The 13,993-nt window shown below is 36.0% G+C and overlaps 1 protein-coding gene across 2 annotated transcripts in view; it reads right to left on the minus strand.

Moving 5' to 3' along the window:
- USP12 (ubiquitin specific peptidase 12) overlaps positions 1-13,993 on the minus strand; it is a 36,682-nt gene that overhangs the window by 13,641 nt on the left and 9,048 nt on the right. Inside the window, exons 2-4 of one of the 2 annotated variants that reach the window (XM_050914493.1) lie at positions 10,497-10,577; positions 4,559-4,772; positions 800-1,026 (exon numbers count right to left, since the gene is read on the minus strand). In XM_050914493.1, the coding sequence (XP_050770450.1) occupies positions 800-1,026; positions 4,559-4,772; positions 10,497-10,577 (522 nt within the window). Of the gene's footprint in view, positions 1-799; positions 1,027-4,558; positions 4,773-10,496; positions 10,578-13,993 lie in introns of those variants that run through there. The other variant, XM_050914500.1, reaches the window with a different exon arrangement.

The raw sequence follows: 13,993 nt of genomic DNA on the forward strand, positions 1-13,993 counted from the left end.
TTCACTATGCCATAGTGAGGAAAGGTAATGATGTCAGTCATGTTAAGAGACTACGCTAAACTCATGTTTCAAGAAGGAAAAAAATCAGTTCCAGAACTAAAAGAGAAGCAACTGACAGTTGCCATGAAATAGTTATTAGGGAGGGGAAATCTACCAGAAAAGAAAATGTGGTAACTAGACATCAGCACCTAAATTACTCAAAGTACCACGATCTACTGAAGTCTGCAGTTACATTACACATGACGTTAGGAAGCTATTTCATAATAATGAAATATAATAATACTAATACTACTACTACTAATAGTAATGAAAAGGAATACAACAAAAAAAAAGGGGGGGGGGGGGGGGGGAGGAAAAAAACCCAGTGATGCACAACGCAATTGCTGACCACCTGCTGACTGATGCCAGAGCTGCGATCCGCCCCTTCCAGCCAACTCCCCCCTGTTTATATACTGGGCATGACGTTCCACGGTATGGAACATCCCTTTGGCTAGTTCAGGTCAGCTGCCCCGGCTCTGCTCCCTCCCAGCTTCTTGCACACCTGCTTGCTGGCAGAGCATGGGAGACTGAAAAGTCCTTGGCTTAAGATAAGCGCTACTTAGCAACAACTAAAACATCAGAGTGTTATCAACAGTATTCTCACACTAAATCCGAAACACAGCACTGTACCAGCTACTAAGAAGAGAGTTAACTGTCCCAGCCGAAACCAGGACAGTTAGTCTGTTGAGATAAATGAATCATGAAACATGAAGTTCTGAAACATGGAAGAATTCATTTTACGAAGTATATACAGACTTACAGTTTCACATGTAAGACATCTGGTTTCATTAGTTAATGTTCCCTGAAAGATTTCATGAACCCAGGTTGGGTCTGGTGGGCTGTTATTTTCATTGTCAATGTTGCCATTAGGTAGGCGACCATTTTGTTTCTCTTGTTTTCTTTCCTCTTGCAAGATATCCGCAATTGTATTTAATAGATAGTTTAAGAACTCATGTGCATCCTGCTGCATGTAGTTATCAAAAAGCTCTACAAGACAAAACAACAGAACATTTTTTAATTAATCGGTTAGTACTATACTACAAAAAAGTTTTTAAAAGAAGTCAAATTTCAAAACCAGTCTTTATTTCACGTCTTGAATCATTCATGACAATACAACACCAACCCAAAATGTGTACTTTATAAACTAAGCCAAAAATGTAGGGGGTGGGAAGAGGGGAGGGCAAGTCAGCTTACATTCACAGAAATCTCTCAGCTGATCAGAATTAACAGAAGAGTGTACCATTCTGCAAGAAAACTAGGGCATGATTCAGCTACCTAAACATAGGTGTACATATAGTGCCACTTGAAATGTTATAGCTTGTCCCATCCAGCCTCCACATGCCAGTCCACAATGATTTGGATCTCCTACAGGCGCTATGCTATCTCTGCCAAGCTTAGGTCAATGTCCTGGATAACACAGGGCATCTCAAATGGCATTAGGTGTTGATATTTTCCAGAAATGAACTGAGAACCTATGACAGGAAATGTTTCATCATCTGTATGTTCTATCACAGGAAGAACATGAACAATAAATGCTCAAAACATTGCTTTATTTATTTTCACTTTTAGGATTTTAAGTCCACTGCTGCTCTGTCATAAGCACAGTGTCATCAATACTAGCAATGAAATAAGATTAAGACTAAAAACTTCAAGATACTGTCGTTTTTAAACAACTATTTTCTTTCTCAAAGCTCTGTCAGGCAGTATTTGTAGAAGCCATGTCAAATTAGCCTAAAGTTCTAGCCACAGCAAGAGCAAACAGGTTTCAAATTAGGACTTCAAGTAACATACAGATCTGTCTTTCAAGAACTGAAATATTGTTTCTGGAGACTGGTATATGTGGCACCTTTATTACTGGTGGACTTGTTGGATAGATGATAATGGATTCACTATGGTTTCCACTTCATGTCCTCAGTTTGTCAAGATTTCTAAGCATAATAGTTTTACGATTAATTCAGTGGAAGGGGAATAGTTTGACTGGTACATACTTGCGATGTATAGCAATGATACAGATTAAAGCATAAAATTGAACTCTTTCTTACAAGTCTACGCTCTTGTTTATGTTCAAATTCGTACTACCCTGAAAACATCGTTTATTGTAGCCCCCTGGGATATCAACCTGAGAGATCCTCTGCTGCTACAAATCCTCACATTAGGAATGGGACTAAGAAAACCATAACAGCATTGGATCGGTTACTTCTTCTCTCTCACCAGGAATTGTTACAAGCAAATTCACCTGCCAATTTAAAAAGCATGCTATATCACTGGCTAATATCATACAGGTCTTTTAATGTGCAATTACTTGAATTAATTATAACTTGCAATTTGCTTGTAGTCCAAGAATATACTAAGAGACTGGCCTTCAGTGGAGGGATAGTTCCCAGGACTGGAAAGATGAATGAAAAAGACACACAGTGAAGCTTAAGTTTTGAAGTGCATACAGGGACTACATGGGAAGCTTTACTATCATTCACTTGATGGCATCCAGGAGTAAACTTCAAATAGAAATAAAAAATCCTGAGTTATTAGCAAAGTAGGGAGAATTTGATGCTAATCTAGATCATTTGGAGAGGTTAAGTAGTGCAATAGGTCAGCCAAGCGTAAGAACCAAGTTTATTTCATGAACTACTACACTATTTTTGAGAAGTAAGAGTAAGTTCAACTCTGAATCTAGCCAACTGTAAGGTCTTTATTTAATCAAGTCAGTCAAGGCAGAACAAGAGCTACAAGTCTCTTGAGGTAAAACACTTCAGAGGTTCTTCACAGCGTTCCATCATGGACCTCTCAGGGCTATGTGCCCAGTCAGTAAATTAGCATTAAGTACAACAGAATGAAAGCTACACATTGTTCATTTTATGACTAGAAGAAATTTAAGCAAACATAACAGTATACCTTCAGCTGACTTCAGCCTAGCAGCTGCTTCCCAGCCAGTTAAGCTTTAAGGTCATTAATATATGTATGTTGTATTCAGACTTTGAAAATAAAGATGGAATAGCAGCATTGTAGTCTGGAATACATTAAGATTATGTTCTCAGTCATCACCCTGGTATAGCTGGATACTGACTGGAACAGAATCTAGATCGGTGTTGCATACCTACCTGATTCTTTAACTAACTCTTCTTTAAAGCTCAAAATTATATACCTTCACAATAAGCACTTAATAGCATATATGATGTCCATGTAATTGCTGCCTGACAATTTAGCCATTTATTTGTAGAAAAGGTGAGAGTATCATCATTAAGAGAGACCTCAAAACCCAACAAGAACTGAACTTTCACATCTGATTTCTCTAATGAAGATTTTCCATTCTCCTGCTTAGAATTTTAGTGTCACGACACAATTAAGCATTAAAAAGAACACTTTCTAAAAAGAACTTAATGGTTCCTGTGGTTTACTTTCTGCTTTTCATTTGAACCATGCTCCACGTTTGTCATAGGTAGTCAACATTCATTGACATAATGAATTATTTCTGTAAATGCATCAACATACAGCATACTTGCCAAAGTATACTTACCGAAGAATTGAATGACAGTTTTCTATTCTGCATAGGCAAGAGATTGTACATTACCTCAGAGCTTTTTTTTTTTTTAAATATTATTACAACTCATGGTGTGCATTTGCTGGAGGGGTCACTTCAAATTAAGAATGTCATTATAATATTTTATTTCTTGTTTTTATTACAGAGATGGTCATCATAACATTTAAACACTTTTTTAGTCTGCATATATAGTCTTGGAGAGATTACAACAGTATGAACACGTCTACTGCAGCAGTGTTAAATATGGTACCTCATACAATTTATTTAAATCTAGTGGTTATTTTTTAGAAAAATTTTATATTATATTTTTATAAAAGTGTACCCAAATTGAGTAGTAGATTACAAGGTTTCATTTACATTTTAACATTGAGTTATTTTCTAAAACATTTTGACCAGTTAGTCCTGCAGACAAGAAACAAGAAATGTTAAAAATCTCTCAAAATCTCTTGAAATTTAGGATATCAATTACAATTAAAAAAATTAGCCAAAACTACTTAGTGATTTTCAAATCCATTAATCCTTTAAAAAGTAGGTCAAGCTAAGTATTGCATAAATTCTAAATGAATTTTAAAATTTGTGGGTTTTTAAGCTAGATTATTGCAGGGAAGTCTTAACATCCTTTCCACACACTCAGTTTGGGAGACTGATTCCTGTATTCAAAGAGTAATGGTTTTTTAAACACAGAACAAAAGCTTTACAGTGAATTTTGATTATAAAAATACAATTCATAGAAAGGCAAAATTAGCAAGCAATTTCATAAGCAGCCATTGACAATACACTCAGTTCTACATGAAGAGAGAGAGACAAGGATTCTCTCTCAAAACGGCTCCAGGGTTACACCTTTATTCTAGGGTCTCCTCTTCTTTATAGTGCAGGATCAAGAACACTTTCCATGCGTAACAAATATGTAGGTATTCCACTATGTCAACTTCAAAATTAAATCATAATTGCTATGATTATTACACAAGGAAAAAAAGTTACCATTTTCTTTTCGTAATCTTGTTATAAATTTCTTGGGAGGTATTACTCCAACTTTTTTCTTCTGGGTGGCTATACTGTGGAAGAGATCAGCTAAGCATGTAAGGAGATTCTCTTTTTTTCTTGGTTGGCTCTTGTATGCTAAGACTTTGTCTCGAAATGGTCGACAAAAATAAAGTGCCTGAAGAACTGAATTGCAGTAGCATGTATTCCCGAACTATAAAATAAGAGAAAGAATTATTAGGTTGCATTGTATTACTGTAGAGAGGTAAAATTAAATCCAAAGTATAAGAGAACGCATTAGCAAGGGCAAATTTTCTGCAAGTCATTTCTTCTTGACTTTAAGATAGTAAAGCATATTTCTGTTTTGCAAAGGATTAACAAGTATACTGTATGTAAACGCAAGAAAAACCTAGGTAAATTTGAACAGTACTATATAATTTTGTCTCACTTGTAAATTTAATTTTTTAGTAATATTTTGCATTTACTTGGGTCAAAATGTTCAACAAATACCACCAATTTCACAGCTCCCAAAATATGCCCAGGTAAAAATATCTATCCATCTACCACAAGTCAGCCACAACAGTAAAGAACAGGCACAGCATGACCTTGTACTGTGAAGAAATTCAGCTGTAAATTGAGAGCTTCTCAGACACTTCAGAAATTGGATTCTCCAAATCTTACTCGTCGTGATCTACGTTAGAAATAACTGCTTTAATCTGTTCCTACTTTTTCAGTTCTCATTTTAGGGCGACAGGATTGGCATTCAGGAGTTTTCTTAAAACAGTGCAACAGGGCTTGTTTAGGATTCAAAGCTATGGCACAGTTGGTAGTTTCAAATTGAGACTGAAAGGAAAAGAATGCACAATTTGAACATGTGCATTTTGAATGAGGGCAAGCAGAGTCAGCAAGAAAAGCATCCATAACCCCCTTTGTACCAGGACACTCCAGATGTCCCTCTTCCCCAGACTCATTCCAGTGCTTAGGCGCTTGAGTCTTGTGATCACTGACACTGTCTCCAGCTCACCCCAATACCGCAAACCTCCCCATCACCTCTGTGAAGGCATCATGAGCTGTCGGTGGATAAAGCCACTCATTTTATGCTGCCCTCCCCCAGTGAAACCTATTAACTAACACTGAAAGTGTGAGAAAAATCTTTATAAGGCCCACAGCAAGTAATCCAACCTTTCAGCTGCAGTCACTCAACCTGAAAATTGAAGGACATACCTACTACACACATGCTGTAAAATGTGAAAATAATGTTGATATTTATGTTTTATAGAAAGATAGTAGCATATACGGGCAGCAAATTCTAAGACTATATTGTGATGGGGAGACTGTTATATAGTGAGAGTGCATTTAGAGATATTTTAAGAGCAGGTTCTTTCAATAGACAAAAAGAACTAAAAGCTTTTACATCTTAGGAATAACAGGGAAGTAACTGTTTTTTGCTCTCTCCCGATTGAGACAATGACAGACAAGAGCACCATGCAATTTAATCACAAAACTCGAAAGTAAATTGTTTTCCTTTATTTTAAATTAATGAAATATGAACTACTTTCTAAATATGCAAGACACTCAAAGAACGAGTAAGAAGTGTATTTTAAAAAAAGATATTAAGAAGTCTTAAGATCTCCATATTAAAAAGTGAGGAAATTAACGCCCATTATTTTTATTTATTTAAGCTAGGCAAAATGCTTGTATTAGCTTCTTTGTGGTCCAATGAACTTAAGAGGAAAACCAGGGCTTTTTTCCTTAAAGGAAGCAGATAAAATCACACAGTAGTTTATGTCAAAACATCTAATATTGTAAGCTATTTATGAGTTTATAATTAGAAATAGCCATAAAAAGAAAACTACATTAAAATGTTAAGAAAGTTCTTAAAATTAAATCAAATGGGAAAAGTGCTAAAATTTCTACAACAAGTGTCAAAAGATGAAAAGGCAGCAAATTAGAAATTTCATAACATTCCAATTTTAAAAAGGAACAGTCTGATGACAAATAAATTAGAATGGCAAACATGCAGTGAGAGATGACCAAAATATGAAGCAACAGAGAACTCAGAAAACTGAACAAAATTCAGATTAATTTAATATGAATGTATGTTAATCTACATGCCTGTGGGTAGGAAATAAAAGCAAGAAGATTAAGTTCATAAAAGGTTTTCTTCAACCAAATTTAGAAAGACAGTAGGCAATAGAAGATCGTTTGAAAACAAACTCTTGGGGAAAATTTAATTAGTTCACATTTGTTTTATATCTAAAGCATCAGTCTTCATTGCTTCAAAACCTAAAATCTTTTTAAAATAAAAGCTTCCAATCATTAAAAAATTATAATGGTACCTGTACTAAACAACAAGGGGGGAAAGGTGGGGAGGTTTCTAGACTAAGCAAATAGGGAATTTTTTACATGAATAAATGCTGGTCTTACCACCATTATTACTTTACTTCCCATCTTTGACTCCAATACAAAAGCACACCCCTCATTTAGAAAACATCCAAGACCTTGCTCCAGTCTCCCCATCCTCCCACCATCTACTGAACACCTCTACTTCGCTTTCCAATTCTGCTCCTTCAATACTCATCTCTCCTGCTAATCTGGCCAACAGACACCTTCCTTCTCCCCTCCCTTTACAGTTAGCACTGCCTCAGAAGCACAACACTTGTAAGAAGATGTGCAAGCACTGCACTGTATAATGAAACGCTTGTGAAGTCTGCCTCAGAATAACAGTAGAAAACTGTAAGAAAGATCATCATTGTAATTTTGTATCTTAAACTGTCAGCCTGTATGGGATACTGAAACTCCTCTGTCTCATTCAGGGGAGGGTAATAAAGACTATATACAGCGGAGTTATTTTAACCCATGTTTTCAACTGGTTTATTGCTTGCCTCCTTGGTTCTATGCAGACCATCTTAAGATGTGCTTATCTAAGAGAAGTGAAAAACCACATTTCCTTTTTTTTCCCAGTTCATATTGTTCTTCTGTTTTAAATTCTGAGAAATCAGACTATTTCCATTCACAAAAATACTCCACTTTCTATGTTTCCCACACACACCTCTCTTTTTTTTAAATTCCGAAGTTACAACACCCAAACCTGCATGGAAATAAAAAAAATGAGACAATCAGGAAAGTTGCAACAAAACCACCACACACTCACTACGGCTTATAGCCTTATTGTTCACTCTTGATGCAACATACAACTGGGAAGAAACTTGGTTGTTGAACCCCACAGATCTACAAAAACGAACAAGAGATCTACAGGAACTTAGATCTGCTTAGAACAGTGCCTTTGTGCAGTACTAGAGCTCCTCCCAGCTCTGATGCATTGGCAGCTCTGACAACTTTTATTTGTTGCAATGGGCCACCCTAGTAAATAGGATTTCTCCAAAACACACAGATCCATTGCAAGAGACTGAATAACCAAACTTTCTGCTCTAGGAGTCTGGTAAACTGCTGAAGAGCTATCAGAGTAGCTCTTATGAGATTAAAAATGTTCATTATTTCATACTCATTGGATAAAATCATTGATTTAATTTGTGAAGCACATAGATTTGAATAGCGTGAATTACTGCACTGTAGAGGGAAAGAAGAATGATAGGCAGACTTGATGCTTCCGATTGTCCATGTGCATGGGACATCATACTACTAACATTTTCATCTTACCACAAATCTTAAATATTTCCTGCTGATTTAGCGAATAGTATTGTCCTTTCAAGCCTAAGCTGAATTTTCCATTTAGAGCTTTCATTGACAGAATCAAGCATCCCATCAACCATCTGGTCTTCCATATGCTTCCCATAATTGCCCTTTCTTAATTCGTCTTTTACCTCTCAAATTGTTCTTTCAGCACATCCTCTGAATAATCCCTAGATTCTGCCACAAAGCTGGAAAGGAGATAAGATAGTGCTTCTGCCATCTTTTCTTTTACACTGCCTCTGGATAAACGCTACATTTACCATTGACAGATCTCTATTTCAGAACTGTCATCTTTATCTAAAATCCTGTCCTGCATTCCAGACATCTCAAATGGCTAGCTATCACACAGTTAGAAGAGAGCGATTGATTTCCACATTATCTCCATTTTTTCCATTACTCTGGACAAAGTTAGGACAAACCAAATCGATAAACAAATTAGAAAAAATTAGCAGTAAATGTTAATGAACCTCTAAGAGCTTCACTTCTTGTAATTGCTATAAAACAATTAGAGAAATCAATGAAGGCAAAATTTGTGATGTCTATCACTTCTCAATCTAATAGTACTCTTATTATCTAATTATCTAATATTTCTTTTAATTATCATTAGCTCTGTCGTTCTTGCTGAATGGCCATTGGCCATAGTTGCTAATGAAGGGGTCACTACCTTTCCTCTTGCTGATAAAATTTAAATTCTGCAAGCTTATTACACATTTATGGCATATACATTTATGGCATATACATACTGTGTTAGTAAACACAGTCTGTAGAACAGATCTGAAAACCATCCAAGCAACAATATGACTGAATTTCCTTAGCCAACCACTGTACCTGAAAAACACAGCACCAGTGTGCCATAGGTGTAATGGAATCCCATTTTACTATTTGTTACAATTCAAATAATTTTGGTCCATAAAACTTTATTGACTGAAGCTAAAATGAGCAACATTCCTCTACTACACAGAAAGTTAAGAACACTCTGAGATATCTTAGCTGCTTGCCTCTTACATGGATGATTGAGGGCAATGACTTAAAGACAGATCTCCCCTCAAATTTCCTACTCCCTCTGGACTACAGAAAGCCAGAATTTGTTGATATTCATTATATATTAGGAAGATTGCCCTTTACTGAAACTTTTCTTAAGGGTACAAAATATGTAAAACTTCAAGATTAGGTATACAATACAATTTTACTGTTAAGTCTTAAATCCTCTCTGGACTTGGACAAGAAATTAGGAAAACAGGTTATCTGTTAACGGAATAACAGATTTAAGAAAAGATAAGAACAGCTTTGATGGAAAGCCTAAGCTCTGCTACAGAACTAACAAGTATTAATAGTTAAACTACTGTATTTCCTCTTTTCAGAGAAACAATGCGTCATTTTGAAGGTATTTCAACTTTCATGAGAAAGGAAAAAAATTGCTAATTTAAGTCATGGCATTTGAGATGCATGTAAGTCAGCTTATCAGTAAGAGTGTTTATTGACTGCACAATGTATACTCGGATTGCAGACTCGTTGAACCATGTCAGTGCTAAGAACCTAGAGGCAGCGAAATATGTTATAGTAGCATTAGAAGTAATTAGTTTCATTAAGAAAAGCCAGATGATAGCTCTTGTTAAATTAACCTGGTTTAAATATGTACTTTCTGAAGCCCCAATAAAGAAAATCATTTAATATTTCATTTCAGAATAATGCAATTTCTAACAAGATATACTTTTCATGGGTAACACCAGAAATTAAAATTTAAATTATTCCTTAAAACTAATGATTGAATCAAAAATTCAGTATGTTTTTTCCACCATAGCTTTTCCCTTTGGGCTCAGTATGTTTTTTTAAATCTTAATACAAATAGTAGATGTGAACACTTCATATCATCAACAGTCTTTCACAGATTTTTTTCTTTTACTGCATTTATTCATTTAGATTGGCATATTATGAACTACAAGCTACATATTTTAAACAGCTTTTTTTTTTAAGACTTATATACTTTAATAGCAAGAAAGTGATTTAAAAAATACCCTACAATTAGTAAAATGAAATAAAGTATTAAATACACAGTCCAATTTCAACAATTATTTCAGTAGCATATTTCAACAAATACACTGAATATTGAAACACATTTCAATAACTATGTATATTCAATGACTATATCTTTCAGTGTTTTAATTATTCACTCAGTTGCAGTCTTGTAATTTAACAAATCCACTTGTGGCATTTCAAAGCAATGAAGTTATGGATTGAAACTTACATTAACCAAACCAAAATAGTGCTCATTGACTGGAAATTGTTCCGGACCAATCTCTTTCTCTAAAGCTGAGGCATTGGCGCCCTAGAAAAATCAAAAGCAGTAAAATATTAGTATTCCAACTATGTACACAGTGAATTTAACTAGTTAAGAAAAAAACAGTGAAGTTTTTTGGCAAGGATAAATGACCAAAACCAACCAACCAACAAAAAAAAAAACCCCCAACAACAACAACAAAACAACCCTGGTCACAACTATAGACCTTGCTAACACCAAACCAGTATCTTCAGATCTCAGACCGTAAGATTTTGGGTTTAGTAAACTTACTTACACTGAAGCTCTCTCTAGTCAGGAAGGAGGAAAACAAAAATAAATGAGAGACTAAATATTGAAAATCGATGAAATGCCTTCCTGTCTGTACCCTGGACTGGGGGAGAAAGTGGAGTTTGTGACCCAGCTCAGCAATCATACATGGCAAATTAACCAAACTTGTTTAGTTAGTCTATTGCTTAATGCAAAGACAAGCTTATAGGCAGGATAATACAGGCCATGAATGCAGAAAAATCAGTCCTTCGAGTTCTCTGTTGATTTGTACTCTCAGGATGTTTAGATTGTTCACAAAACCATTTCACACAGGTCTTAAAGCAGACAGCAAGTCTCCTGTGCCATAACTTAATGCTTACATACTTATAATAAAGAACCTAACACTCTTCCACCACAAGGAAATTATTTCAACATAATTCAAAATACCTTAGAGAGATGTTTCCAAATATGTTCTGTTCAAAAACATCTCAAAGTAAGTTATATAATTTTCATGTATTTTCATGCCATTACACTGTTTTGATGTTCTGTATTTATTATTTTCAGAGTGGAGCTTCTTTAATAACAATTGCATTAATATAGTATTGCAAAGCAGTTGATACAAGGCCAAATGGTGAGCTCCTCTTAACAAGTGTAATTTTCATACTGTATGGCCCATTTCAGAAAAAGTTAAGAAATGCAGATAATTCATAGGAAGCAAAGAGTCTGGTCTGTTCCACTTGCACTGAAAATATAAAATGTTCAAAGTGCTTTGCTAAATACCTTGAACTTTGTAAAATTAAAAGACAACATAGTACAGCTAGTGTCAATGTGCATTACAAATGCTGCAGCCTTTGCCCAACAAATCTGTTGGGTCTGATCCTCAAAAAGAAGTCACAGAAGGTAACTTTGGTTACTCTGTGGTTCCAACCAATGACTGTTGACTGAACTGGTGCAATAAACATTGGGTTTCAAAGGAAAGAGAGGTTTTTTATTTAGAGACAGAAAAAACTCTACTCTGGAAAATTCAGAGAACAAAAACCCCTAGCTTTCTATGAGCTCTTACACTGATTGCTTTTAGAGAAAAACAAATGTACCCAACACTAAATCCTTTTTGTTGCATACAACAACACTGATACATATACATGTCCTCTATCAAACTAATACATGAGCATGAATATTCCAGGCTAAAGTCACGCCTAAGTGAAGCAAAAATAGTACATAGTATACAGCAAAGAATCTTAAAAACAGATGCTGACTCCTTCCCAACAAGTTCTTTCTTTACACCAAAGATGTAGCAAACAGCCCTGGACATGACAACAATAAAATTATATCAAAATCACAAACTACATTAAAAACAGCACACAGGATTTCACAGATTAATTACAGATGGGGGGAGGGGAGTAGAATTAAAATTAGGACTGTATCAAAATGTATAAAATTAACATGAAACTCTATTATGTGGTATCTGCCATGACGTGATTGTGGTACTGCAGAAGTTACGAGTAGTTACACAATCTACCTTAGTAGTTCTGAAACTGGAGACACATAGTCAAAGGCCCATTAGGGGGTAACAACTTTAACGAGAATAGAGCAAAAGATAGCATAACTCCACATTTGAGACAGTACAGCTCTGCTCCATTCACAACACAGCCTCAGCTGCTTTTTCATCAGTCTCATCCCCTGCAATTACCCAGTATGATAATGCCTCTCCTTTACTGGGGATTTGGCTGCAGGGCTTACTATGTTAGAAGCTGTTCTCAAATGGCGGTGTTGGTGGCAAGAAAAAGGGGTATAAAGCCTAATTTAAGATTAAAGCACTCCACGACTTCTGAATATTTAGTTTTGCAGCCTTACTGAAATACACCAGGAGCTCTGGCAAGGTGGATATTATTTACAAATAAACTAGAAAAAAAAGGAACTGTGGAGGCCTTTTTATCTTATTGTTAAAATCTCTACTTCTTTAAAAAATAAATAAATTCAAGAGCAGCTTTTAGGAAATTCTTTCTCTTTTCAAAGCTAGGGTGGAGCAGCTGCTTTATTCTATCTTTGGAAGGAAGAATATTATGGTATAAACATTGATGTTTGTTTTGTACAGACCTGAACACTGTATTTAGTTTTCTAGCACAGTAAAGATCCTGACTTGGCAATAAGAAAGACATGCTAAGATACTCCGATATTGTTATGGTTTTCTGATTATTCAAGGCTGTTTCATTCAAGGCTTAGAATTCCACATGATTTCAAAGCACAGCATTACCTCTGTTTGAATGCAGTTGTTTATGAATGTTTTATTACTACAAACCAGCATGGATGTTGTACACCAATATAAAAACCCTCAAGCTACTTACGACTTCCCTCTACAGCTCTCTTTTTGTCTGTCATAAAGGATGTTATTCCTCCCCCCAAAGTAATCATTTATACTGTGCACAGCGTGTTGGTTACAGAGAGTGAAAACACAGTATGCAGCAGGGGCTTGGAAGAGTGCGCTAAAATGCACGTTCACATCTGACCCATAAAAGCTATTTTAAAACCTAACTATCCCTCACTGCAAAACGTTTCCCATTCATTATTACAGCACACATTATCAGTCCCAGTTGACTCTTCCATTATGCAAATACAGATGCAGAGGGGAAGCACTGCGACATCACCAACCATTATGGTACCATATCATCTTTTGGACAAGAGGACAGCAGAGGTTTAAGGCAGAACTGGAGTCTACCTCTTTCCATCAGCCAAGATGGACTTACTGGGCTTGGGATCTAGACTTGGGAGATTTCAGTCTGGGATGTATGCTGCAGAGTACAGAATTTCTTCCTCTGCGTCTTAACTGGGATGTGGGAAGATCCCAAAGTGAACCTCTCTTCTTTGGGGGTTCACTGAACAACTCATACAATAAGTGCTCGGTCCCCACACAGCAACTTGGCTTTGACATCGTGCAGGGGACAGAAAGGAACGTCATCAACTTTGGTTAGTACACTCACCTCCAGTTTCCCCTACCCTTCTGAGGGGAAGCACACAAGGTCATTACCCAGAAGTGGGAAGGAACAAAGGCACAACAGAAGTCCAAAAAAGCTAATATTGCAATAGTACTGGCATCTACCAGTTTTTGCATCACGTTACTATAAAACCTACACAACACCAAACATTGCCTTACATTACCCCCCTTCCAGCACAGAGATAATTATACAGGCATACAGAAC

The sequence above is a fragment of the Gymnogyps californianus genome, chromosome 1 (genome assembly GCF_018139145.2).
Source record: "Gymnogyps californianus isolate 813 chromosome 1, ASM1813914v2, whole genome shotgun sequence".
Lineage (NCBI taxonomy): Eukaryota > Metazoa > Chordata > Aves > Accipitriformes > Cathartidae > Gymnogyps > Gymnogyps californianus.